General features: G+C 39.2%; 3 protein-coding genes and 1 pseudogene across 6 annotated transcripts in view; all 4 read left to right on the top strand.

The window, feature by feature from the left end:
- LOC103481758 (oocyte zinc finger protein XlCOF6.1-like) overlaps positions 1-3,075 on the top strand; it is a 6,490-nt gene extending 3,415 nt beyond the window's left edge. Inside the window, exon 3 of the mRNA XM_008437491.2 lies at positions 51-3,075. Within this exon, the coding sequence (XP_008435713.1) occupies positions 51-1,165 (1,115 nt within the window). The 3' untranslated portion in view covers positions 1,166-3,075. The remainder of the gene's footprint in view (positions 1-50) is intronic.
- A 107-nt stretch (positions 3,076-3,182) lies between these two features.
- Positions 3,183-5,986, top strand: LOC103481757 (gastrula zinc finger protein XlCGF57.1-like; annotated as a pseudogene).
- Positions 5,987-7,632: 1,646 nt separating this feature from the next.
- On the top strand, positions 7,633-11,365 carry LOC103481756 (gastrula zinc finger protein XlCGF57.1-like). Of its 2 annotated transcripts, XM_008437486.1 has the most exons (3): positions 7,633-8,059; positions 8,149-8,373; positions 9,497-11,365. In XM_008437486.1, exons 2-3 carry the CDS (start codon positions 8,256-8,258, stop codon positions 10,705-10,707), a joined length of 1,329 nt encoding a protein of 442 aa, XP_008435708.1. In that variant the 5' UTR covers positions 7,633-8,059; positions 8,149-8,255; the 3' UTR covers positions 10,708-11,365. The 2 variants fall into 2 exon arrangements, with proteins under 2 accessions (XP_008435708.1, XP_008435707.1); XM_008437485.1 differs by having other exon boundaries at positions 7,633-8,373.
- A 3,856-nt stretch (positions 11,366-15,221) lies between these two features.
- LOC103481754 (PH and SEC7 domain-containing protein 1-like) overlaps positions 15,222-24,001 on the top strand; it is an 80,157-nt gene continuing 71,377 nt past the window's right edge. For all 3 annotated transcript variants that reach the window (XM_017310850.1, XM_008437482.2, XM_008437479.2), the window contains exon 1: positions 15,222-15,590. The gene's annotated coding sequence lies outside the window, so the exon portion shown is untranslated. The remainder of the gene's footprint in view (positions 15,591-24,001) is intronic.

Genomic DNA, 24,001 nt, shown 5'->3' with positions numbered 1-24,001 from the left:
ATATATGTATAGATGACTCTTGATGTTTATATGTGTTTCTGTGTCCAAAGTCCAGCAGATTGTTGTGATTAAAGAAGAGGTTCCCCATGACTGGAACCCCAGTTTGGACCAAGAGGACACAGAGACCCCAGGTATGAAGGAGGAAGTGAACAAACTGTGGATCGATGAGGATGGAGAGCTGCAGAGTGAAAATAAAGAGGAATCTCAGTTATTAGAGGCTTCAAGCAGCAACTCATCTAAGACGAAAACAGAGCCTAATGGAGAGGACAGTAGAGAACCAGAACTTGACAACAACCCTGATCCAACAGGTTCCACTCAACAAAGTAAGATGTTGGTTCCCAAAAGAGGTAAAGTATCTAAACTGAATTCAACACTTATGGCTCAGATTGGAGTCCATGCAGGAGAGAAGCCGTTTAGTTGCAAAATTTGTGGCAAAAGATTAAAACATTTGACTTCCATTAAATTACACCTAATGACGCACAATGGCAATATAGAGCATATCTGTGATTTTTGTGGGAAAGGGTTTAAAGAAAAGAGTTCTCTTCGGACACATATAAGACTCCATACAGGAGAGAAACCATTTGCATGCGATAATTGTGGTCGAAGGTTTCACGAAAAAGCAAAACTTAAAACGCACCTGAAAGTCCACTCAGTAGAACAGCCGTTTTCTTGCGACGTTTGTGGCACCAGATTCAAACGAAAGGAGAATATAAAAAAGCACATGAGGATTCACACGGCGGAGAAACCCTTTGTGTGTAGCGTTTGTAGGAAAAGATTCTCGCGACAAGAAACTTTGAAGAGACACATGCATGTTCACACAGGAGAGAAACGGTTCATGTGTAACGTTTGTAGCAAAGGGTTTGCTCTGAAACATCACCTCAAGAACCACATGGAGGTTCACACCGCTCCGTTTAGCTGCGGGGACTGCAGCAAGTGTTTTGTAAATGAAATCCAGTTAGAGCGACATGTCAGGGTCCACTCAGAGGAGAGGCCGTTTGGGTGCGACGTCTGCAAAACCAGATTTTATCAAAAGTGTCAGCTCGAAAATCACATGAGAGTGCATTCAGGTGAGAAACCGTTTGTGTGCACTGTTTGCAGTAAAGCGTTTTCCCGACTTGGAAATCTGAAGAAACACATGGAGGTTCACAGGGGCTACAAGGAGTGATTGATTTGATCGTAATCTAAACTGTCAGTATTTTTCCAATCAGTCTACGGTCTCTGCTTTCTGGGGCGGCTGGTAAGTGTTCAATTACATTACATTATTTCACATTTTCAATGTCAAATTGGCTATTCAAAGCTTTAATGATTTGAGTTCATGCTTTAATTAGGTTCATTCAACCCCTTTTTTTTCTCTTAGCTCTTCAGAGTTTTATTTGCTATTCTTTTTTTCTCTGGATCATTGCTCATGTCCATAACTCAAACGTGTTTGAACTTAAGGTCATGATTTGGCCAGTCGTTGCCGTTTAGGGTTTCTGGTAAAGAGCAGATTTCATGGCTCTGTTAGTTATGCCAAGTCTTCCAGGCATCACACTACCACCACCATGTTTAACTGTCATTACGTTTATTCTTTTCCTGAACATATCTGGAAAATACCTTGCTGGACATCCTGCCACACAACCATCAGATATATGTTGATAAAGCCATCTTTGAATGTGTGCAGTTGTTCCCTGCCTCCCTCCATTTTTTTCCCCTTAGAGTTGGACATTTAATTGCTTGCGCTAATGAAACATTTGTGTGATGCTGAAGTAAATTATCACACAGCGACTGAGTTTCCGGTTCCAGGTCCGCTTTAGGTTTGTGTGTGTCAGGGTTCATCTTCCACTGAAGCAGAAGACTTTCTCAGCATTCCTTCTGTAAATAAGTTAACAGACAGTATTAGGAGCTGTAGGATTTCAGCTTTACAATAAACGAATGTTTTAAATTCTGAAAACAAACTCAAAAATGTTAACATTTGTTTCGCGTGTGATTAGTACAGACAAAAAAAAAAAAAGTTTCCTGGAAGTTTATGTACATTTTAAAAGCTCAAGGAGGCATTTGACAACAGGAAATGGATTAGTGCTTTTCGTAAGCATGGTGTTGAGCCATTTATGTTCCATTGATTATTGAGATTAATTTACAAAGTTTTTATTTTCTAATGGATCGTAAATAATGTAAATAACTTTTGGTCATTTTAGTTGTCATCCCTAAGAACAGTGTTTCCCCAGCTCATTTCCACTTAAACTTTTTTTTCAGATACTGGCAGAAGTTTTGATCAAATTTTATTCAGTCTAAAACGTCAAAATAAGGTACAAGCAGGACAAAAATGACAGTTTTGTTCATCTAAAAAAAATTATCAGTCTCAGCAGAAGTATTCTGAATTGTCAGTTTACATACTTACAAAACTGCCTCTAGGATTTTAATTTGAAAATTTATCTTGAGTTTGTTAATGCCATTGGAACTGGATGCGTAAAGTACCTTTTTGTTTGTTAATTGGGTAGATTAGAAATTAAAATGTATTGATTGTAACTAAAATGTGCCTAATTTCTTTTATTAATATGATCATTCAAATTGTCTCTTCTCACTACAACTTTGAAGCTTGTTCATGTCTGGTTTACTCATCGCCAAATTAGTCAACCTTCCTGGTTTTGATTTTCAGTAATTTTTTAAATTATTATTATTATTTTATGTTTTAAGTAAAGGCTGCAAGTGTTTTGGTGCCATTTATTTCACTTTCTTTCCTAAAATATTTCTTTCTGGTCACATTTTTCACTATTATTTTGGTCGGTCGCTCTTAAATTTATTTTGATATGTAAAAAACATAGTTAGAAATTAGCAGTTGTGCTCCAGAGCTTTTTTTTTTAATTGTTCTACCTGTTCAGAGAACATTGTGTTTTTCCACAGACTCAGATTGGGTATGTGGAGCTGTCATTAGAATGCTGTATGAAACATGATTCCACATAGCTGAACTAAAGTGACCTCGAAGTAAAGGGTGTTCACCAAATACTATTTTTTTGTTACATGTTGTACTAAACGACATATACAGAGTACTGATGTGAAATATGTTAAAACTTATCTAATAAACATTTTTCAAAGCTGTTTGAACCGAATTGGATTCTTTAATTGTTGGTCATTGAAAGTGTCTTGAGTATTTTCTAAAGATGTTTAAGAATTTAAAGTTGTGGTGTGTTATGATAAAAAGACGGATCTGGTAATCGAAATAAAAATGGAATAAGATTTTATCCACACGTTTAACGATGGTCATCTCCATTGTTATTTTATTCTGAAAATAAATTAGTGCAAAAAGGAAGTAGTATATCAAATCGGCTCTTGACTCGTCATTGATTGGTCAGAGGCGGAAGTAACCGGATATAGCAGTGCTAGCTTGACAAGCCTTGTCTTAAAACAAAAACGTCTTAAAGTTTGTGCAATTGATGTTTTATACTGTTAGCTTGAATACATTCGTGATGATATGGCTTCTGCCTGTTTGTTTTGAACTGCTCTGATTATTTCTAACTGGATTTTGGTGGACGGAGTGCAATTATCCTGTATTAGCAAAGTGAATGGACTGTAACCCACCGTGGAGCTAAAGCAGCTAACAGCAGAAATCAAATAAGCGTTTCTGAAGTACAAGCTTTTAAAGTTCACGATTTACAGCTACAAGTCGATTCGATAAGACTATAAGGAGGACTACACCATCTATGGACACTTCCTCTAATCCTTGTCCAGCTGAGGTCCGAGAGACTGGGAACAGAGTGAACCCAGAATTTAAGGTATGAGACTGTCGCTTCAGCTTTGATCCTTTATCTGATCAAATACTGATTTGAGTCTGTTTTCTATTTCAGGCAGTAGTAATACAGAAGATCAAGGTTATGTGACTGAAACCTGAAGTGAGGATGTCTGAGATGAAGGTTGAGACAGACGACCCCGGAGGGCTCAGTTTGGAGCCCCCCGAACCTGCAGCATCCACGAGAGAATACGGCAAAGATCTCAGTAAATTCTGTATATTTGAGCAAACTATAATTTTATATCAAACCATCGGATTCAAGTGGCAAAATTGAATTACAGCCAAGCTCTAAAAGTGAGCTTTTTTTTAAAAAAAATTTTTTTTTAGCAAGGTTACTTATCTACATCTTGCTTTCACTGTACAAAGTGAATGTGGACTTACATTTTAGGACCATATGTGTCCTTATCAGGTTCACATTGAACACACTCTGAAGTATTATCAATAACCTGAAATGGGTGCACTAGATCATTCGAGACATGCTTGAGTCCGAGGGACCAACAATTTTGTCCATGCATATGTACATAACAGCTCTTGGTCAGATTCTTCTCCTTAATGCCTAGAAGCTACAACAAAGAAACTCAAATGCTCCACCACATTAAGGATTTTTTTCTTTGTCTAGATATGTTTCTTTTCTGCTTATGTGGTTATAACATTGATATTTTAAGCTGTTTTTATGAAAAAATCTAAAAAAAAACAAAACATTTATATACACATCTGCCATTATTTCTACAAAATATTTTTTGGTTTCTTAGACTGAAAAATTTTGTTAAAACCTTTATGATGTTTATATTATTATTATTATTATTATTATTTGTTATGATCATCACAGAACGATTAATGTCCTTGTATGTTTGTTTTATTGTTCAGACTATCAGATGCTGGTAATTAAAGAAGAGGTTACCCATGATTGGAGCTCCAGTTTGAACCAACAGGACCAAGAGCCTTCATTCATAAAAGAGGAAGAGGAGGAACGGTGGATCAGTCAGGAGGAAGAGCAGCTCATTGTGAAGATTGAAGATGAGGAGAAACCTCAGGTATCTGAGCTTCAACACATCAAAACTGAAGGCGGTAAAGAGGCTGAATCTTCAACAAGCAGCACAACTGCGCAGATGGAAACAGAACCTCGTGGGGAGAACAGAAGAGGACCAGAACCAGACAGAAACTTAAATTTGTTTTGTTCTTTTCAACAAAGTAAGACGAAGGTTCACAAAAGAGGTAAAAGGTCTAAACTGTGCTCCAAACTCACTGCTCAGATTAGAGTCTATGCAGGAGAAAGGCCATTTGGTTGCAATGTTTGTGGCAAACGATTCAAAAATAAGACTCATATTCGATTACACATGATGATTCACACCGGAAAGAGAGAATATTGCTGTGATCTTTGTGGTAAAGGATTTAAAGAAAAGCACTGCCTTCAGATACATATGAGACTTCATACCGGAGAGAGGCCATTTGCATGTGACGACTGTGGTAGAAGGTTCCACGCAAAAACAAATCTTAAAACTCACATGAAGGTCCATTCGGAAGAAAAACCTTTTTCCTGTGATGTTTGTAGTACAAGATTTAAAAGGAAGGAGACGCTGAAGAAGCACACGATGATCCACACTGCAGAGAAAACCTTTTTCTGTAGTATTTGTGGGAAAGGATTTTCACTACAGAAAAGTCTGAGGACTCACATGTGTCTTCACACAGGAGAGAAACCATTTGTTTGTAGTGTTTGCAGTAAAGGATTTGCATTACAGGAGAACCTAAAGAGACACATGTCTTCTCATACCGGAGAAAAGCCATTTATCTGTGGTGTCTGCAGTAAAGGGTTTTCATTACGGCAAAATCTAAAGAGCCACATGCATGTTCACACAGGGGAGAAACCGTTTATTTGTAGCTTTTGTAGTAAAGGATTTTATAGACACGGAGATCTGAGGAGGCACATGAGTGTTCATACAGGGGAGAAAGCGTTCATTTGTAGCATTTGCAGTAAAGGATTTTCACAACAAATCCATTTAAAGAATCACATGCGTGTTCACACAGGAGAGACGCCATTTGTTTGCAGTGTTTGCAGTAAGGGATTTTCACTGCAGGAGAATCTAAAGAGACACATGCATGTTCACACAGGAGAAAAGCAGTTTATTTGTGATATCTGCAGTAAAGGATTTTCACAGCAAGGGACCTTAAAGAGACACATGAGTGTTCACACTGGAGAAAAACAGTTCATTTGTAACATTTGTGGTAAAGGATTTTCAAAGCAGAATTATCTTAGAAGCCACATGGAGGTTCACACCGCACCGTTTAGCTGCAATGAATGCAGTAAGCGTTTTGTGAACGAAATCCAGTTAGAGCGACATGCAAGAGTCCACACTGAGGAGAGACCGTATGGCTGTGACATCTGTAAGAGCAGATTTAATCAAAAGGGTCAACTTCAGAATCACACGAGGGTTCATTCAGGAGAGAAACCGTTTGTTTGTGATGTTTGCAGTAAAGGATTTTCGCAACATGGAAATCTGAAGAGACACATGAGTGTTCATGAGGGCTGCAAGTAATGATTACGATGGTCGATCCATTTAAAACGAAGAAAAAGTGTCAAGTGATATAACTTATGAAATAATTGCTTTGTGTATTTGTACATGTCCTTAGCACATTATGCTTCTACATCATCAAATAAATTCCCACAGTAGTTTTTTTTTTTTTTTTAAACATTTTCTTCTGCTCGGATCAGCTTCAGTTCAAATTTCAAAATATTTTAGGCAGCCTAATCCATTCATAGAGGCATCAGGATATGGATCATCTTGATGTTAATTGCTATCCTAACATGCGGAACAAAACAAAGTTCTGCTGTGAGCAGAGCGACAACGTTTAGCGGAGCCACTGAGAGTGAGAGCCAAGCAGCAAAAGGGAAAATCAAGAGACGACTCTCTCTCTTTCACTCTATTTCTGCCTCTCATATGGTGTGCTCGCTGCGCTTTTAGCCCCGCCCCTTTCAATGAATGGCTCTTAAGAGAGGGCTCTAAGAGTCGAAACGTTCACGATGGACCGATCACTGCTTTAAACGTTTTCATTTAGAAGTAAATGGAAGCACACATATTCACACTAGGTGAAAATATACAGACAGGAAAATAAGAATACCGGACTGAATTGGAAGGACAAATTTACAACATACAAAAAATAATACTGTACAGTTATTACAAATATTATGCTTAGACTAACAAGCTCCAAAATACAATCTGTGTTTCACAACTGAATGCTTATTTATTATTGCAGCACATTTTTTCTCATTCATTAGGATAAGTAGTGTAACATTGGATGATATGTCTGATATTTGTTAGTTATTTTTGTTCCTGTTATGATTAGATTCTAATATCCATTTTGGTTTGTTAGTAATAAATTAAAACTTAGAGTACAGTGGCTGATGTTATTTTTTCTTTTCTGGTGATAATAAATTGCAGTAATGAGAGATGAACAAAAATGACTGTTTTGTTTTTATTTATAATCTAGGTCATTCACCAGGTATTTGAATGACCGAGATTATTTACATCTTCAATTTTATACATTTTACTGAGTAATGTGTACATGTGATCCACAGATGGATAATAATTAGATTTTAATACATATTCTAAACAACGACATTAGCCTCATGTTTAAAGAAATTTTAATTTTGGATGAGGCTATGCTATTTTTAAAATGTATTTCCTGCCAGAACAATATGTGTAAAGTATTTGATTTAATTAAAACGGTGAAATGGAAAATAAAAAGACAATAAATGTGTCGTTACATACGTAGTTGACTTATTCACACGTCTTATTCTGAAGTCCGAGTGGTTAAAAGAGGAAGTGGTTTTTCGAATTACAGCTTTACTCGTCATTCATTGGTCAAAGTTATGGAAGTGACCGGATGTAGCAATGCTAGCTTAACTGGTTAAGTCTTCACAGAAAAACGTCTTAAACTCTGAATAAGACAAGTGTTTAATTTATGTCAGGCTCTAGGTTTAATAGTTTTGGTGAGGAAACCCCTTCTTTGTGTTTGTTTTGAACCACTGTGGTTATTTTATAGCTTGGTTTGCAGTAGAGAATGTAATTAGCTCTCACCAGCAAAGTGAATGCACACCATAGACTCCGCAGCTAACAGCATAAACTTTATCAGTGATTTAGACGTTGAAGCTTTAAAATTTTTTTTATTGTAACAACACGAATCCCCTCCGAGTTTGTGAGACTGTGCGGGAAGGACCACATCGTCCTCTAACCTTGTCCAGCTGAGGACCGAGAAGCTGGGGACAGTAACAGAGTGGACCCCGAACTACTGACCACGGTATCAGACTCTGCTACTGTTTACTGTTAGTGCACTTTAGGTACTAAAGGTACCGAGGGTGGGTGCCGAGTTATTATGTCTGGCGGCAGTTTCAGGAGCAGACAAACAGAAGATCTGGGCTGAAACCTTGTTCTACTAGAACATGTGGAAGTTGTAAACAAGGATTGTGGAAAGGAGAATCCCAGGTCCAGTGAGGATGACTGAGATGATGAAGGTTGAAGCAGATGAACCTGGAGGGTTCAGTTTAGAGCCACCCGTACCTGCAACATCCACATCAGAACTGGAGGAGGAAACGCAAGACGGCAAAGATCTCAGTAAGTGACACACATTGGTTTGTTTGGATTGAAAAATAATTAAATTGGGTCGCGGTCTGAAGAAAGAGTTCTCGAGTGATAAATGTGTTTTTCCATCATAACCTGGAGGCTTTCCCTAAACTGACATCTACTAAATTAAACTGACACTAGAACCAAAAAAATAGAATCCATTAGCATTACTCAGTACTAAGAACATTATATATTTGAGAATGAAACATTTTTCCATCTTTTTGAAGTTGTTTTGATGAGTTGTCCCAGAATACACCTTAAATGTTCAACTGTTGGAATATCCACTCTCACCAAGGGAATCCTGCTGCTATGTAGCATTTCAAGATGACTGAATGCTCCTACAGGCAGCTTCATTTGGACCAGGTAGCTCATACTGGACTATTTTTGTCCAGTATGACGTTGTTAAAATTCGTAATAAAGTTGTCTCACGACGTGAGTAATTAAGTGTTTAAAAATGCTGACAAACCTTTGGTGAAGTTCTTATTTATTTCTCAGTCGGTATAGATAAATAATAAACATAAATTTCCCTTAAATAGTAGAATTTGGTAACAGGTGGGGGACAGCACCATTTTATTTCGGTGACGTGTTCTAATATTTTTGGCAGAATTGGTGAATTTTGGTGAATTGTTTGAATCTGAACCAGTTTTTTTCTCCTTTAAACAGTAGTATGATGGCACTCAACAGAGCTACCACTGTCGCTGTGTAGGCTCCTTTTCGACACATAGATTGTATTACTGCTACATTACCTATATTTAGCTCAATTGACTGTAAATTTTACCAGAAAGTTTACCTTTACCATTAAATCTAATGTTTTAGATTTTCCTGTTTTGTATATCTCTTTCCTGTCCTATCAATCACATTTTGAGCCAGGTTCTCCTAGACCAGGGCTCCTCAGATCCAGACCATGTAAGCATTTTGAGGGTGACAGTTAAGTGGTTAACGACTACTTACATGATTGGATTGTAATGAATTCATTACTGAGCTTTGAGATTACATTTATTGGAAAGTGCTACTGTAGAAATAAATTGGAATTAAAAAAGGGATGCATTTTCTTTTTGTGTAAATTATCTGTTTAAAAGCATTTATTAATACCTGTGCATTTAATTGTTTCTAGTCCATCAGATGTTGGTGATCAAGAAAGAAGTTCCCCATGACTGGAACCCCGCTTTGGACCTGCAAGACCAACAGCCCCCCCACACTAAGGAGGAAGATAAGGAACTATGGGTTCATCAGAAGGAAGAGCAACTTACTGTGAAGAGTGAGAATGAAGAGAAACCTCAGTTATCAGAGCTTCATCAGATTGAAACTGAAGACGAAAGGAAGACAAAAACTGGAGGACAGAACTGTAGAGGACCTGAATCAGGCAGAAAAGCAGCAGCTGTATTACGCTCTTCACAGCAAAGTAAGGTGATGGTGAATAAAAGAGCTAAAAGACCGAAACTGCGTTCCAAACGTGCCTCTCAGATTAGTGCGCACATAGGAGAGAAACCGTTTGGTTGCAATATTTGTGGCAAAAGATTCAGGCACAAGCCTTATGTTAAGCTGCACATGATGATTCACACTGGAATAAGAGAACATAGCTGCGATTTTTGTGGTAAAGGCTTTAAAGAAAAACGTTGTCTTCAGACACACATGAGACTCCACACTGGAGAGAAACCATTTGCCTGTGATGATTGCGGCAGAAGGTTTCACGCAAAGACAAGTCTGAGGAGTCACTTGGAGGTCCATTCCCAAGAAAATCCATTTTCTTGTGATGTTTGCGGGTCAAGATTTAAAAGGAATGGAAATCTTAAAAAGCACATGAGGATCCACACCGCAGAGAGACCTTTTGTTTGTAGTGTTTGCAGTAAAGGATTTTCACAGCAAATTCACCTAAAAAGCCACATGACTGTTCACACGGGTGAGAAGCCGTTCATCTGTAGGGTTTGCAGTAAAGAATTTTCGCGACAAGGAAATCTAAAGAGGCACATGAGTGTTCACACAGGAGAGAAGCAGTTTATTTGTGGTGTTTGCAGTAAAGGATTTTCAAAGCAAAACTATCTCAAAAATCACATGGAGTCTCACACTGCACCATTTAGTTGCAGCGACTGCGGTAAATGTTTCATGGAGGAAATGCAGTTGAAGCAGCATATGAGACTTCACACCGAAGAGCGTCCGTTTGGTTGTGACGTCTGTAAAATCCGGTTTAACAAAAAATATAATCTTAACAGTCACATGAGGCTCCATCTCGGGGAAAAACCGTTTGTCTGCAGAGTTTGTAGTAAAGGATTTTCACGACATGGAGATCTGAAGAAACATATGTGTGTTCACGAGGGTTTTAGCTAAAGATTGTTTTTCATTGTATTTTTATTTGACTGTCCATCTAGTGTTTCTATGGGCACAGCTTTTATTTCTGGGCTGGTAAAAGTTTTAATGCCTTCTGTCTTTTATTATAACACATTTTTGAAAATAAATTCCGATAGTTTCACAAAAATTACTTACGAAACACAAATTTGATACAGTTTCTTAAACGTGTACGAAGATGAAGCGAAAGATGTTTGCAGGATCCCACCGGCGGATCGGATCACATGACGTGCAATAAAGTGGATCACTGGGTCACTATCGTCAATTTCACTTGGAAGAGCAGAACTTAAACTCTGTGATTAAAAAATATCAAATTATAAAGGTTAAAACATTGATGAGATGAGCAGGTTTGTGTTTTTTTTGTCAAATTGTTACCCCATTTGAAACGCCTGTTAAATTACTCTGTGATGAATATACCCGAGAGTTCTGAAGTGGACCAGGTGGGGGCGCCAAATATCGCCGAGCCAGAGGTCAACCCAGTGAACTGTTACACATCAAGATGGGTCAATATTTATCTGACATAGCAGCAAACTGTTACACTCATTTCAAGAGATTAATACCAACTTTCCTGATCTTCTGTATTTGGTTATGTTTTTTGTTTATTTTGTTTTGAAGAGCAGATAAAATAAAAAATCAGCTTTAAATACAGATTTTCCTTGGAAACATTTTTATATATTTATTGTGTATTTTAATTTAATTGTCCACATGTTCCTAATTTGAAATCTGTTTAATTTTTCAAGTTCCAAAGCAGTTTTTTAAAAATTGTTTTTTAGTTTCTGTACTGTAACAAATGGCACTTGTTTTTACAGTTTGGAGTCCTGAAATGTTAATAAAATAGAGATAAATGTATATCAGTTCACACAAGTGAAGTTGTACTGAAAATAAAATCCCAAACACTAAGAGATAGAAACATAATTTGAAATCAGAAGTCAAATCAAATCTATTTATATTCACTAATTTATGATTGCTCTTATTTAATCCATCCATCCATTTTCTTTCACCCTTTTTCCCTCAGTGGGTCGGGAGGGTTGCTGTTGCCCATCTCTAGCTAACGTTCCGGGCGAGAGGCGGGGTTCACCCTGGACAGGTCGCCAGTCTGTCACAGGGCAACACAGAGACACACAGGACACACAACCATGCACACACWCACACCTAGGGGCAATTTAGACAGACCAATTAACCCAACAGTCATGTTTTTGGATTGTGGGAGGAAACCGGAGTACCCGGAAAAAACCCATGCATGCACAGAGAAAACATGCAAACTCCATGCAGAAAGACCCCAGGCCGGGAATTGAACCCGGAACCTTCTTGCTGCAAGGCAACAGCTCTACCAACTGCGCCACTGTGCAGCCCACCTTATTTAATCCTAGCTAAGCAAACATAAATTTATTTTACTTGAAACAATTTCAGTGTTTAATTATTAAAACAAGCCCAAGGGACATATTTTATGTCCGATAAACTCCCTTTTTTTATAGTCTTTTAAATTGCATTCAAAAGTCATGTTTTAAAACTGATTAAAAAAATCTGTTTGCAAGAAAAATTTATTTAATAAAAATTTAATAGGCAGATTTGCCCCCCTAACATACATGTGACTATCCACCGACTCAGACAAGAACAATAACTGCTGATGTTAAGAGAACCTAATGAAATATTGTTCATAGTTCATCACTTAAGATCTTCACTGCCCCAACTGAACTAGTTCACATTCAGTTAAGGTTTCCATAAATAATGTGCTGAAACTTGAAGAACATTTATTTGTTATCTTCACTTCTTTTTTAAATGCACATTAGTAACACCAAGAAGAAAGGAGTTCAAATATTGATCCAAGATAGATAGATAGATACTAAGGCTTCTTCTTTACACCGTTTTATGAGATTTAATGGCTGTATGAAATGCTAAATGACACTGCCCTCTGCTGGACAACATCTGAATTTGTAATGAGTTTTCTATTATACTAGCAGAAGCAGGAATGGTCGTCGGTGTTTAGCACAGTTTCTCATACCAGCTGAGGGCAACAGAAGAGCTTTATTGACTTTGTGGACAAAACTTGGACAACTTGGTTCTTTTGTTAAATAGTTATGCAGTTTTGACCACAGTAAATCGATTTTATCCTTACTTTCTCATGTCTTCCGGGTCAGTTCACTTAATTTCTTTTTTTTTGATGTACCGTGTAAAGAAAAGCAAATAGGTCAAATCTAGTTATTAACCCTTTTTAATTACAATTTTTTTCCTGCAAAATAAGTGCATAGATTTCAATCCTTGGACCTCCCTAACACATGATATTTATGATATATTACATTTTATGTTGGTTATGTTAGTGAAAATACAGTTTTTATACTTGGCAACAATTGTTGCTGGTGGGAAACAGCATAGTCTAAATTACACAAATATGGCCTATTTATACATATAAAAAATAGGAAAAATCATGAATGCATAACCTATTATAACAAAGAATGGTTACAAGAGTGTTCAGAAATATCTTAGAAACATAAAGATTCAATGCCACATCCTGCAGATGTCATTGTCTCAAAGTGCCAAGCGACCTTTGACCTCATTTAGTTATCTCAGCAATGAGGCAAAATCAGGTGAAAATGTTAGTATGAACAAATCTGCATCTGAGAGGACATTCCCCCTGTCCCACCAGACCAGGCACAAGACCTTTGCCCTAGTTTCAGGCGTGGCGTCTTCTTGTAGTCATAATTCAGTGCACAGGTCACATTTTGTGTAAAGGGTCGGCTTTTGGGGAGGGGGAGGTGAAATAGGAGAGGATTTCAACTGTGGGATGTAGAAGACATCATTTTGAGGTTCCTTCAGGTCTAGAAGATCTAAAACAGCTGATATTTTTAAGCTGTTTTGAACAGCAAGACATATAGAATAAGCAGTAAACCAATGGACACATATATACTGCTGCTGTCTATGTATTACGCTAGCGGCAACAATTGTTGCCACACTTACATTCACTCTTCTTATGATTGAAAGATGAATGAATTTTCCTTATATATCAGTAGAAGATACTTGAAAGAACATATGTACAAAATATTTTATTTATATTTGTTTATTTAAATATTTTACTGACTTCCTCTTCTTCAGGTTTGTGACAGACATTTACCTCCAGCGTCACAGACAGGAAGTTAAGAGGTCTGGTCATGTGACCTTTCACACTCGATGCATGAAATTGATACTGCTTTGAGTAGACACTCTATTATTTGATTGAAAAACTTAAATTAGTTGCTAAAAGTCAAAACAATTATTTTTAGAGGTTCCATAAATGTCTGGCAACAATTGTTGCCGGTGGAATTAAACGGGTTAAGTACACTTACGGTGTTTCAACTGCAGCTCTGAACCTTTTTTACTCAGAACTTGTTTTTCCCTGATCTTTTCCTTCCCTGTTGTTGGTGTAAAATCTTGCTGCCTGTTTTATTTCTGTCAGTTGAGAAGATTGCTCAGTCTGTTTCTGCGATGTAGGGAGTGGTGCTGTTGCACACAAAGTCCAGAATGTCATCAACAAACAGAGAAATCAGACTGGTACACCGCTGTTATCAGACCGTTTCATAGCAGTGTGTGGTTTAAAAGCAGAGTAAAGACGATATAAACTTTAAATTATCCACCAGTCTGAGTGTCTGTGGGAGAGAGGAAAAGGCTCCTGCTGAGGACATAAAAAGCTGTTATTTTCAGCATTACGCGTGTAACCAGTGGTTCTGCATTCAGTCTCTCCTAACGCCAATATTTCAGGTTTCTATGTGCTGGCCCAAAGCTAATAATGGTTCTCACTTAGCCACCGATTTGAAGAACACATCATCAGGGTCCAGTAAGTGCAGTTCACCCCCTGGTGGATCAGAGCTCTTTTGGCATCAGGACGAACATGCTATTACTCATACTAGCATTTTATTATTATTATTATCTTTTTATTTTATTCTGCTGTGTCTTGTGTTTTGTTCTGTTTTATCTTATGTCACCCAATCTAAAGCACTTTCCTCAACCTTGTGATCATTGTAAATGTATTATTATTATTATTATTATTATTATTATTATTATTATTATTATTATTATTATTATTATTATTATTATTATTATCATTATCATTATTATTATTATTATTATTATTATTATTATTATTATTATTATTATTATTATTATTGTTGTTGTTGTTGTTGTTATTACTACACCACACTTGATTTGTGCGTCTATAGCTGCAAGCTATAAAACATGTACTGATGATACAGAGTTCAAAGCAGATATTAAAAAAAGGGAGAATACTGTATAAAAGTAAATTAAATTCTGCTCTGGACCTTAGAAAATCTTGGACCGCCTCTGCCTATTATAAAGACCGAGAAAAAAAATAAAAGAGAAGATACCACAACAAACCTAACAAAGATGCAGGTCCAACAGTGTCCAAACAATTATTACATCTTATTTTTTTCAGCTCATATGAAGAGGGAGGAACTGGGCATGCCCAACCCGACGGAGGAGGAGGAGGAAGAGGAGGAGGAAGAGGAGGAGGAAGAGGCTGCGATCAGAGCAGCGGAGTATGGTGGAGTTTTCTGACAGCAAAATGCTGCCGATGATCTGTCTGCTTCACTGCATCAAGTCTGTTTACACTTGACAGGAAGCGGACCCTAACCCCCCCCCCCACACACACCCCATTCCCTCTGCCCTGCAAACACACACCCAAACACCCGGTGTGACACACACTCACACACACACGCATACACACACCGTGACTGGGAGCGGATAAATGTGGACCGCAGTGGTACCGACAGCGTGCAGCCTGCAGCAGAGCGCGATGCAACAGCATCTCATCATCTGTGGCGCCGGGTAGCCGCTGCTGATGCTGAGGCTCCAGAGACACGCAGCAGCGGGATCTGGTGAGTACAGCGTCCCTTAGCCGCAGCCACACGGCACCCAGATGGGGATTTTTTTTTTTTTATGTTATCGTCTGTTAACTGGGTGATTGTCGTCGCGCTGCATCACTGAAACACCGAACCGGACCTGCAGAACACAGAACTGGCCCGTTAAAAAGGTCATATATGCGCACACACACTCGCATACACACCGCGCAAACAGCCGTGTCTGTGACGCATCTTGTGCAGAGCCCCACTCAAGTTTTGTCCTTGGCAGACAAAGTTGGCGCTGCGTGGATCGCCTGATCTAAGGTGAAAGCGTACGTGAGGAGATTGTAGATAACACGGGGAGACGCATGTAAGTCCCCCCCCCCACACACACACACACAAAACAAATGAGTTAAAGGATGTTTGGAGGATCTATAAGGATTTTCACAAGCATTTTCTATCAAACGACAAGCTGAAAAGTGTTGCAACGCGGTGCTGCAACGCAACAATGATCTGATCTGGAATCAGACTTCTGGCGCCATTCACAGACGGGACTTGATAAAATGGTGAATAATACAGCAAGAAAACAATCAGTGTATTGTTAAAACAAACAGATCAAAGGGTCCAAACAAAGCAGCAGGTTGTCAGTCCGGATACAAATACAGGTGAACATGAATCAATCAGAATGTCATAGAAAACATTGATTCTGATTCTATGTGTCTGAAGCATATAGATTCATGCATATATCACACAGACTGATATATTATTTTAGATGATTGTTGGATTACAGCCAATAAAAAAAAAAAATGTTTGTTGCAGAAGTCAGGGTTTCCCTTCAGTGTATTTTAAGCCTGGCGGGCCACCAGGCTGAGCATTGCTTTTTTTTTTTTTTAAAGAAAGTCTTTTTAAAATATTTGCATTTTTTAAGACTTTATAGTTGGTGTTCAGGTATTAATCTCCCAATCTTTCAATAACACATAATTATCAAGTGGTATTTTAAAATTTCCTGTCAACTTTAAACATTTTTAAACTCAAAAACACGGCGGGTGGCTGGGTGAATGACTAGCAGGTTTTCTGGGGGAAACCTTGGAAATTTAATATTTTGGCCACGATGTGATGGGCAGAAAACTGCTGACTTGTCATCTGTCCAGCAAACAGTCAATGACAAACCGCACAAGTAAGGGGAGCCGCAGAATATCTGTCTCTTCAAAGATTCCTGCATGTGTGCATGGAAAGTTGAGTGGAGTGAAAAACTTTGGTTTAAAAGAAGTGCTCTATCAGGAAGGACTGTGAAGCAAAGCCCCTTCAAGATTAAATGGCAAATAAATTACAAGTACCATTTACAGGTGAAATAATCTGTCAGTGGAACAAGTACTTTTTCATTGATGTTAAGGAATTATTGACTTAAAACAAACTTCTATATCTTGCTGAAAAGTTACATCCAAGTTAGATTTGTTTTATTTCAAGTGTAGCGAGATATTTGCAGTAGAATCTAGACCAGAAATATTTGGTACCATTTTGTGTTTTTAACAGAGGTTGGCAGTGATTTCAGCAGGCGATCATTTATTAGATGTCTGTCTAATAAAAACATGTCTGTCTGTTGTTTTCCTCTTCAGTCATATGGAGATGAAGGTTATTGTGATTTTGAATTTCTGGCGGTTTAAAATTTTGTCCAAGTGAATTGTGGGAATCACTGGGAAACCGAGCAGCATTTAAGCTACATGTGGATTTTGATGCTTTTTACTCATAATAAATGAATCGAATGTAGAGATCTGCATCTGAGGACTTTTCACCGAATGTTGAACACCAAAGGTCCGATCTGGACCATGGAGGACGGCCAGAAACATTTTGTCTTCTTTTGTTGCCATTTATTTGTCCCTCATCCAGGACTCAGTCTGAACCTGGCCTCCGGTTAATGGGGGTAGAAAATGGCTTTACATATCAGTAATTTTTGTTGGAGAATCATTTATTTACTAGAGATTTTTTGTTTTTTATTGCTGAAAACACCCAGAAATACGGTTTTGTTTTCCAGTCTTGTGTATTGTTTTTTTTCCTGCTCTGCATCGTAGCATTACTGTTTTGCTTGCTGGACTCTGTTCTTGGGTTTGACTCTAAAATACTTTTATATGTAGAGGATTTAATGCTCAACTCAGTGACAGGTTCCTGTCTGTCTGTGGGTCCAAAACAATCCCAAATCACCAGCCCTCCACCACTGTGCTTTTACTGTTGATAAAAAGTGTTTGTGTTGGTTGGTTTTCTACTGACATGATGTCTCTATTTCTCTATAACATTAAACATGCTAACTGAGAGGCTAGGACGGATTATTTCAATGGTTTGTAGTTCTGTGAGCATCTTTGGGTGGATTTACTGAGAAGTCCACTGGAAAGATTCTCTGTAATCCTCAATGTTTTCTATTTATGAATGATTGTTCTCCCTCATCTACGATTTCTTCCCACAGTTATGTGCAGTTTCAGTTTCTTTTCGGCTTATGCCTCACCATCTTGGGTTTGAGTTAATGAGTGAAACATAGAAGCTCTACGCTGTAATCCATCCATCCATCCATCCATCCATCCATCCATCCATCCATCCATCCATCCATCCATCCATCCATCCATCCATCCATCCATCCATCCATCCATCNATCCATCCATCCATCCATCCATCCATCCATCCATCCATCCATCCATCCATCCATCCATCCATCCATCCATCCATCCATCCATCCATCCATCCATCAAAATAAATGTGTATTTGCTGCTAAAGACAACCCAACCACTTACTTTAACAAAGGAATAATCAGTGTTATTTACTCGACCTACACGGCCAGAGTATTTTATGTGATCAAATAACCACCAAATTTCACTTCACTGGTTAATGTCTAATACAACTTATTAGACAAAAACTACAAAGCGACACAGAGGAAATGTTTTTATTTAAGGTTGAGTCACGTAGAAACCTAGTCCACTGAATAAAGTTCAGTGAATTTGACGAGGATGAAATGTGTTTGTCATGAAAAAGAAGCAGGATGCAAAGATGTTTTGATGGCCTGATTTAATGCTGCAGCAGCAAACACAGTTGGCCCTAACAATGTTTGGGTTTCCATTAGTTGTTATTGATCCATTGAGATGCTAAGCCATCCTTCTCTGCAGAGAAACAGCATTAGTGACCAGAGAAGTCTTGAATTGCTGTGTTTTTTTTTCTCTCTCCTTCCCACGTCTGTTTTCATTCCTCCCTACACTCTCCCACTCTTTACTTCCTCCCACCAGTCCACGGTTAATCTTTTTTCATCCCTCTCTCTCAACTTTACGTTGCTTACCCCCCCACCTTACCAGCTTTCAGGTCGCGATGTATTTTCAGCTCAGGAACACACATTTTCCTAATTGTGCTGTTAGGAGTGTTTAGGAGGCGAGCGTTCTGGCAGTGGAGAGGAGCCGTTTAAGGGTTTGGAGATGGGATGCAGCTTGAGAGGCGATGGCGAGCGTTAGCATTTGACGATCCTGCTGCATCTCCCTGCAAAGACTGGCCGTCCGCCGCGAGCCGCTCCAATCTGCGAGGTTCTCTCTCTGTGTGCTGCTGGCTGCGGTGCAGATGGAGAGCTTTGCAGCAGCCTGGATCATGTGTGATTAATGAAACACAAATCTGTCGTAGAAGCGCTTTATTCCTCGCTGCGTGCTGAAAACGCCTTCTCGTTTTGTCACTTTGGTCTCTCAGTAACAGTCTGCTGTCGGTGTGGGGATCGTTCTTGGCTGTTTGGTAACTTTTCAGTGCCAGGAATTGATTATTTTTTCTTCTTCTTCTCATGCTCAATAACCCACAGCATCCTGCTAAGGTGTCCAACTGCAAGTGATTTCATGCTTTATCTGATGCCGGGCAGCGGAGTTACATAAGTCACCTCTAAATAATTTGACTGCCTTGACATGAAGTATTTTTAACAGACATTTAGAAAATGTGACTCAGGAAGTGCAGTTGTCGATCTGCCAATAATGGCGATCTGATCTTCAGGGCTGATAGCGAAGGGCTGGCATGAGATTAATCAATCAAACCTTATTTATGGAGCTTTTTTCATTCAAATAACTGTAGGTTGAAAAGAAACAGACGGCAGTGGAACAGAGGCCTCAGTTACGGGTTCGAGTCCCGGCCTTTTGACCTTTGCCGCATGTCTTCCTCCCTCTCTCACTTTCCTGTCTGATCTCTCTCAAATAAAGGCCACCAGGGCCAAAACAATCCATAAAAGAAGAAGATAGAGACATGAAAACACCAAAGAACTAAAACAACAAAACTGATGACAAACTGAGGGAATGCAATTATGTAGTGAGGAAACTATAAATTTATTAAAACTGATGAAGAAACTAAAATTCTAAAAACACGGACATGAGAAAAACAAAGATATCTAAGATAAACCTCTAAATAATTTTGGATACAGTACAAATCAAATATATATAACTACACTACCTGTTTCATTATTAAATACGTAAAACAAATAAAGTGATAAAATAAATCTTGATTGAGTTATTGATTTAGGAGTGACACTGAGTGCAGTGAAAGTCTTCCTCGCCTGCCTCCATCTCACCTGGTCCTTCGTTGCTTTAATTGCTGCATCAATCATCTCCATGTCCTCCTTCACCATCAGTCTTTCCTGGACAGGCTGGTCTTTTCCTCCATCTCAGATACCCTTAAAATGTCTCCATCTCCAAACCATCTCAGCTTTGTAAATGATAAATACGTTTGACTGACAATAACCAGTTAAAACACCTTAAGATCAATTCTTAATGCATCAATATCCAAATCTGAGACTTTTCAAACGCTGTGAATATGAGCTTGGAACTCCTTAGTGCTTGTTCTCCTGAACTCTGAAGTATCTGTAACTTCAGTCAGAAAGAGTAGAAAGCAAATCATTAAACAAGCAGCAGGGCTGCACAGTGGCGCAGTTGGTAGAGCCGTTGCCTTGCAGCAAGAAGGTTCTGGGTTCAATTCCCGGCCTGGGGTCTTTCTGCATGGAGTTTGCATGTTCTCCCTGTGTATGCGTGGGTTTTCTCCAGGTACTCCAGTTTCCTCCCACAGTCCAAAAACATGACTGTCAGGTTAATTGGCCTCTCCAAATTGCCCCTAGGTATGAGTGTGTGTGTGCATGGTTGTGTGTCCTGTGTGTCTCTGTGTTGCCCTGCRACAGACTGGCGACCTGTCCAGGGTGTACCCCGCCTCTCACCCGAAACGCTGGCTGGAGATGGGCACCAGCACCCCTCCCGACCCCACTGAGGGAAAAAGGGTGCAAGAAAATGGATGGATGGATAAACAAGCAGCTCCACATTTAACTAAAGCCTCTGCACTGGGTTGAGATCATCTATCTAATGCGTTATCTAATGCTCTCAAATGTGACGAATCGAGTATTGTCAGAACTCGAATGTGTTCTGTGAGTTTCTCTCTCTGAAACTTTAGTTTTGTCCCGACAGAGTTGAAGAACATTTATATTTAGAGTACAATTAAAAAGTGCATCAACAGACACAGCGATATAGAGTGGTGTGTCATCAGCAAAGCTGCAAGGATTTGTGCTTTGCTCCCTGAAAAGATATTTATATAGAAAAATATGGCCTTGAGGTGTGCCACAGTTTAAAGCAGCAAATTTCAGATAATCAGTTACCCCAGTTAATTATTTTTTATCAGTGTAAATTAATTTCACCCTCTTTCGGACAGTTTGATAGATTCCCTTCAGTTTTAGTAGAAACATAGCAGAAAAATCTTACTGCTGCTAAAGTAAGACGTGCTCCTCTAATACTTTGACTAAACTTTGGGCTGCAAGGGAAACTTTAATCTTTACTGAAAACATGTAACTAACATTTGATGTACGGACCTAAAAGAGTTATCAGTCTGTGGCAGTTTGACCTGGTTGATGGACAAGAGTCTGTGTGCGTGTGCGCGCGTGTGTGTGCGTGTGTGCGCGCGCTTGAACTGAGTGGAGCCCAATCTTGAGACTGGAGTTGTCACAAGACACTGATAAGAAAATCAGAAACTGATTGTGGTGCAACTACAGCAACAAGTTGGGAAGACTTATTATTTGACCAAATATGGACTTCCTTTAGATCACGGGTGTCCAACTCCAGTCCTGGAGGGTCGCTGTCCTGCAGCTTTTAGATGTGCCTCACCTGCACCACACCTGAATAGAAACATTAGGTCATTAGCAAGGCTCTGGAGAACTTATCTACACAAGAAGGAGGTAATTAAGCCATTTCATTCCAGTGTTTTTGTTCCTGTGGCTCATCTAAAACCTGCAGGACAGCGGCCCTGGAGGACTGGAGTTTGACAGCCCTGCTTTAGAGCATCTGACAAATAAACATCCGCTGAGACTCAACAATGACCCTTTTTAAAGTTATTAAAAAGACTTTAAAATGCTGTTTTTATGATGAAATTAAACTAAATTACCTGATTTTCATTGTCAAACAAATTTCAAAAGTATGTATAATTTTCCTTACACCTCACAGCTGTGCAGCTCTTGGTGTTGACCAAATCCCTGTAAATAAATGTAACGTGACCAAGGTGTACCTATAAGGCAGAAAAAAGGGAACATAAAAGTAAAAGGTCAGAGGAAAAATTAGTTCTGCAGTGGCCTTTTCAATGGTGGCCAAAGTACAAATGTAAAGAAGGAGTGCATTTCAAAAATGTTGGAGTTCTTCACTGTCGATGTGTGGAGATGAACGTTCAACCTCAGTTCTTCACTCGTCACTCCACCGAGTTTATTTTTAAAACCTCATCAATCAATGAGCTCCATTGTTCATCTCTCTTGGACTCTCAAGTTCACCCAGGATCATCGGCGCTGGCTGATGGAGTCAATCAGCCTTAACGTCCTAATCCAATTGTCCTTAACTTTATTTATTTTGAAATAGAGCAGCGGAGTCGCTGACGAAAGCATCGCAGCTCCAGGAGACTCTCATCTGCATCTGCTGTAGTGCTGACTCCGCTGAAAGGTTGGCTTGGTCCGACTTGGTGCAGTCTGCAGAGAGACGGGCTGCTGCTGCTGCGGCTCAGAATCTGTCCCGTCTCGTGTTTCTAGAAAGCTGCGTGATCCCGGTTTCTGAGTGACAGGCTGCTAAACATGAGGAGGGGGAACCCCCAAACGCATAAGCTATATATTTACATGAACTTTTCCGTTATGTGACAGTAATTCAGACTAAGCTTTTCCTTTTTTCAGTAGACGAAGATTTTTATCCATTTTTATGTTTGAAGAAAAACAGGGAAGCTGTGTTGGTTTTTTGCTGCAAGAGGGACTGGTGCACTTCACAAAATAGGTGACATCAAGTGGAAATGTAAAAACAGCAGATAAAGATGTTGGCCTGGAAGTTAAAGCTTGAGCATAAATTGGCCTTCAAATGGTCAACGACACCAGACACACAATCAGATCAGCAAACTGCTGTCTGTGGGAGTTTGTGGAAAATTACCCAAAACATTTGATCCAAGTCATACAGGTTAAAATGTAATTCTACCAAATTACACAGAGAAATTATGCAAACTTCCAAATTTGAAGAAATCTAGTTTAACAGACCAAAAAAAGGGGGAAAGTTTAATCTGATTTCAGTGACACAGAAACAAAATTTGCCTTTTTTTTTTCTTTTTTTACAGGACATCTAAATATATGGCTTCACTTGTCTGCTAGTTTAGATTTCAGTTTTATTTCTTGCTGGAAAACTGTATTTGCTGCAGTTGTTGTTTCTCAGAAACAATCATGGTTGGTGATTTTCTGCAGTCTTGCTGATGTTTCATTGAGCTGTGACTTTATTTGGATAAATGAGCTGCTGGTTTCAAGGACGAAGCAGAGGTCAAAAGAGACAGCACCGCTCTGTCTAGTTATGGATTAGACCAGCAGGATGCAGGCGTGACTGAACCACACCGCCCACGTTTTGTCTGATTTAAGTTAGGATATAAAAGCTCATAAAGGAGGTCAAAGAAATAAAACTGAACTCAGGCAACAATGTAAACAAACTGGCTGCACAAACAAACATAACTGACCTAACAAAGAAATGACACACAGGGGTTTATATAGGGCTGCACAGTGGTGCAGTTGGTTGAGCTGTTGCCTTGCAGCAAGAAGGTTCTGGGTTCAATTCCCGGCCCCGGTCTCTCTGCATGGAGTTTGCATGTTCTCCCGGTGCATGTGTGGGTTTTCTCCGGGTACTCCGGTTTCCTCCCACAGTCCAAAAACATGACTGTCAGGTTAATTGGCCTCTCCAAATTGCCCCTATAGGTGAGAGTGTGTGTGTGTGCATGGTTGTGTGTCCTGTGTGCCTCTGTGTTGCCCTGCGACAGACTGGCGACCTGTCCAGGGTGACCCCGCCTCTCGCCCAGTACACCAGCTGGAGATGGGCACCAGCAACCCTCCCAACCCCACTGAGGGACAAGGGTGTAAGAAAATTGATGAATGGATGGGTTTATATACTGGCTGATCAGACCAATTAAGA

The sequence above is a fragment of the Poecilia reticulata genome, linkage group LG19 (genome assembly GCF_000633615.1).
Source record: "Poecilia reticulata strain Guanapo linkage group LG19, Guppy_female_1.0+MT, whole genome shotgun sequence".
Classification (NCBI taxonomy): domain Eukaryota; kingdom Metazoa; phylum Chordata; class Actinopteri; order Cyprinodontiformes; family Poeciliidae; genus Poecilia; species Poecilia reticulata.
The sequence above is the reverse complement of the archived record's forward strand: the minus strand, read 5'-3'. Positions and strand labels throughout refer to the sequence as shown.

Coding starts and splice junctions, on each gene's coding strand:
- LOC103481756 (XM_008437486.1), top strand. CDS start 8,256: ATGACTGAGATGATGAAGGTTGAAGCAGATGAACCTGGAGGGTTCAGT. Junction 8,374..9,496: donor GCAAGACGGCAAAGATCTCA/GTAAGTGACACA, acceptor AATTGTTTCTAG/TCCATCAGATGTTGGTGATC.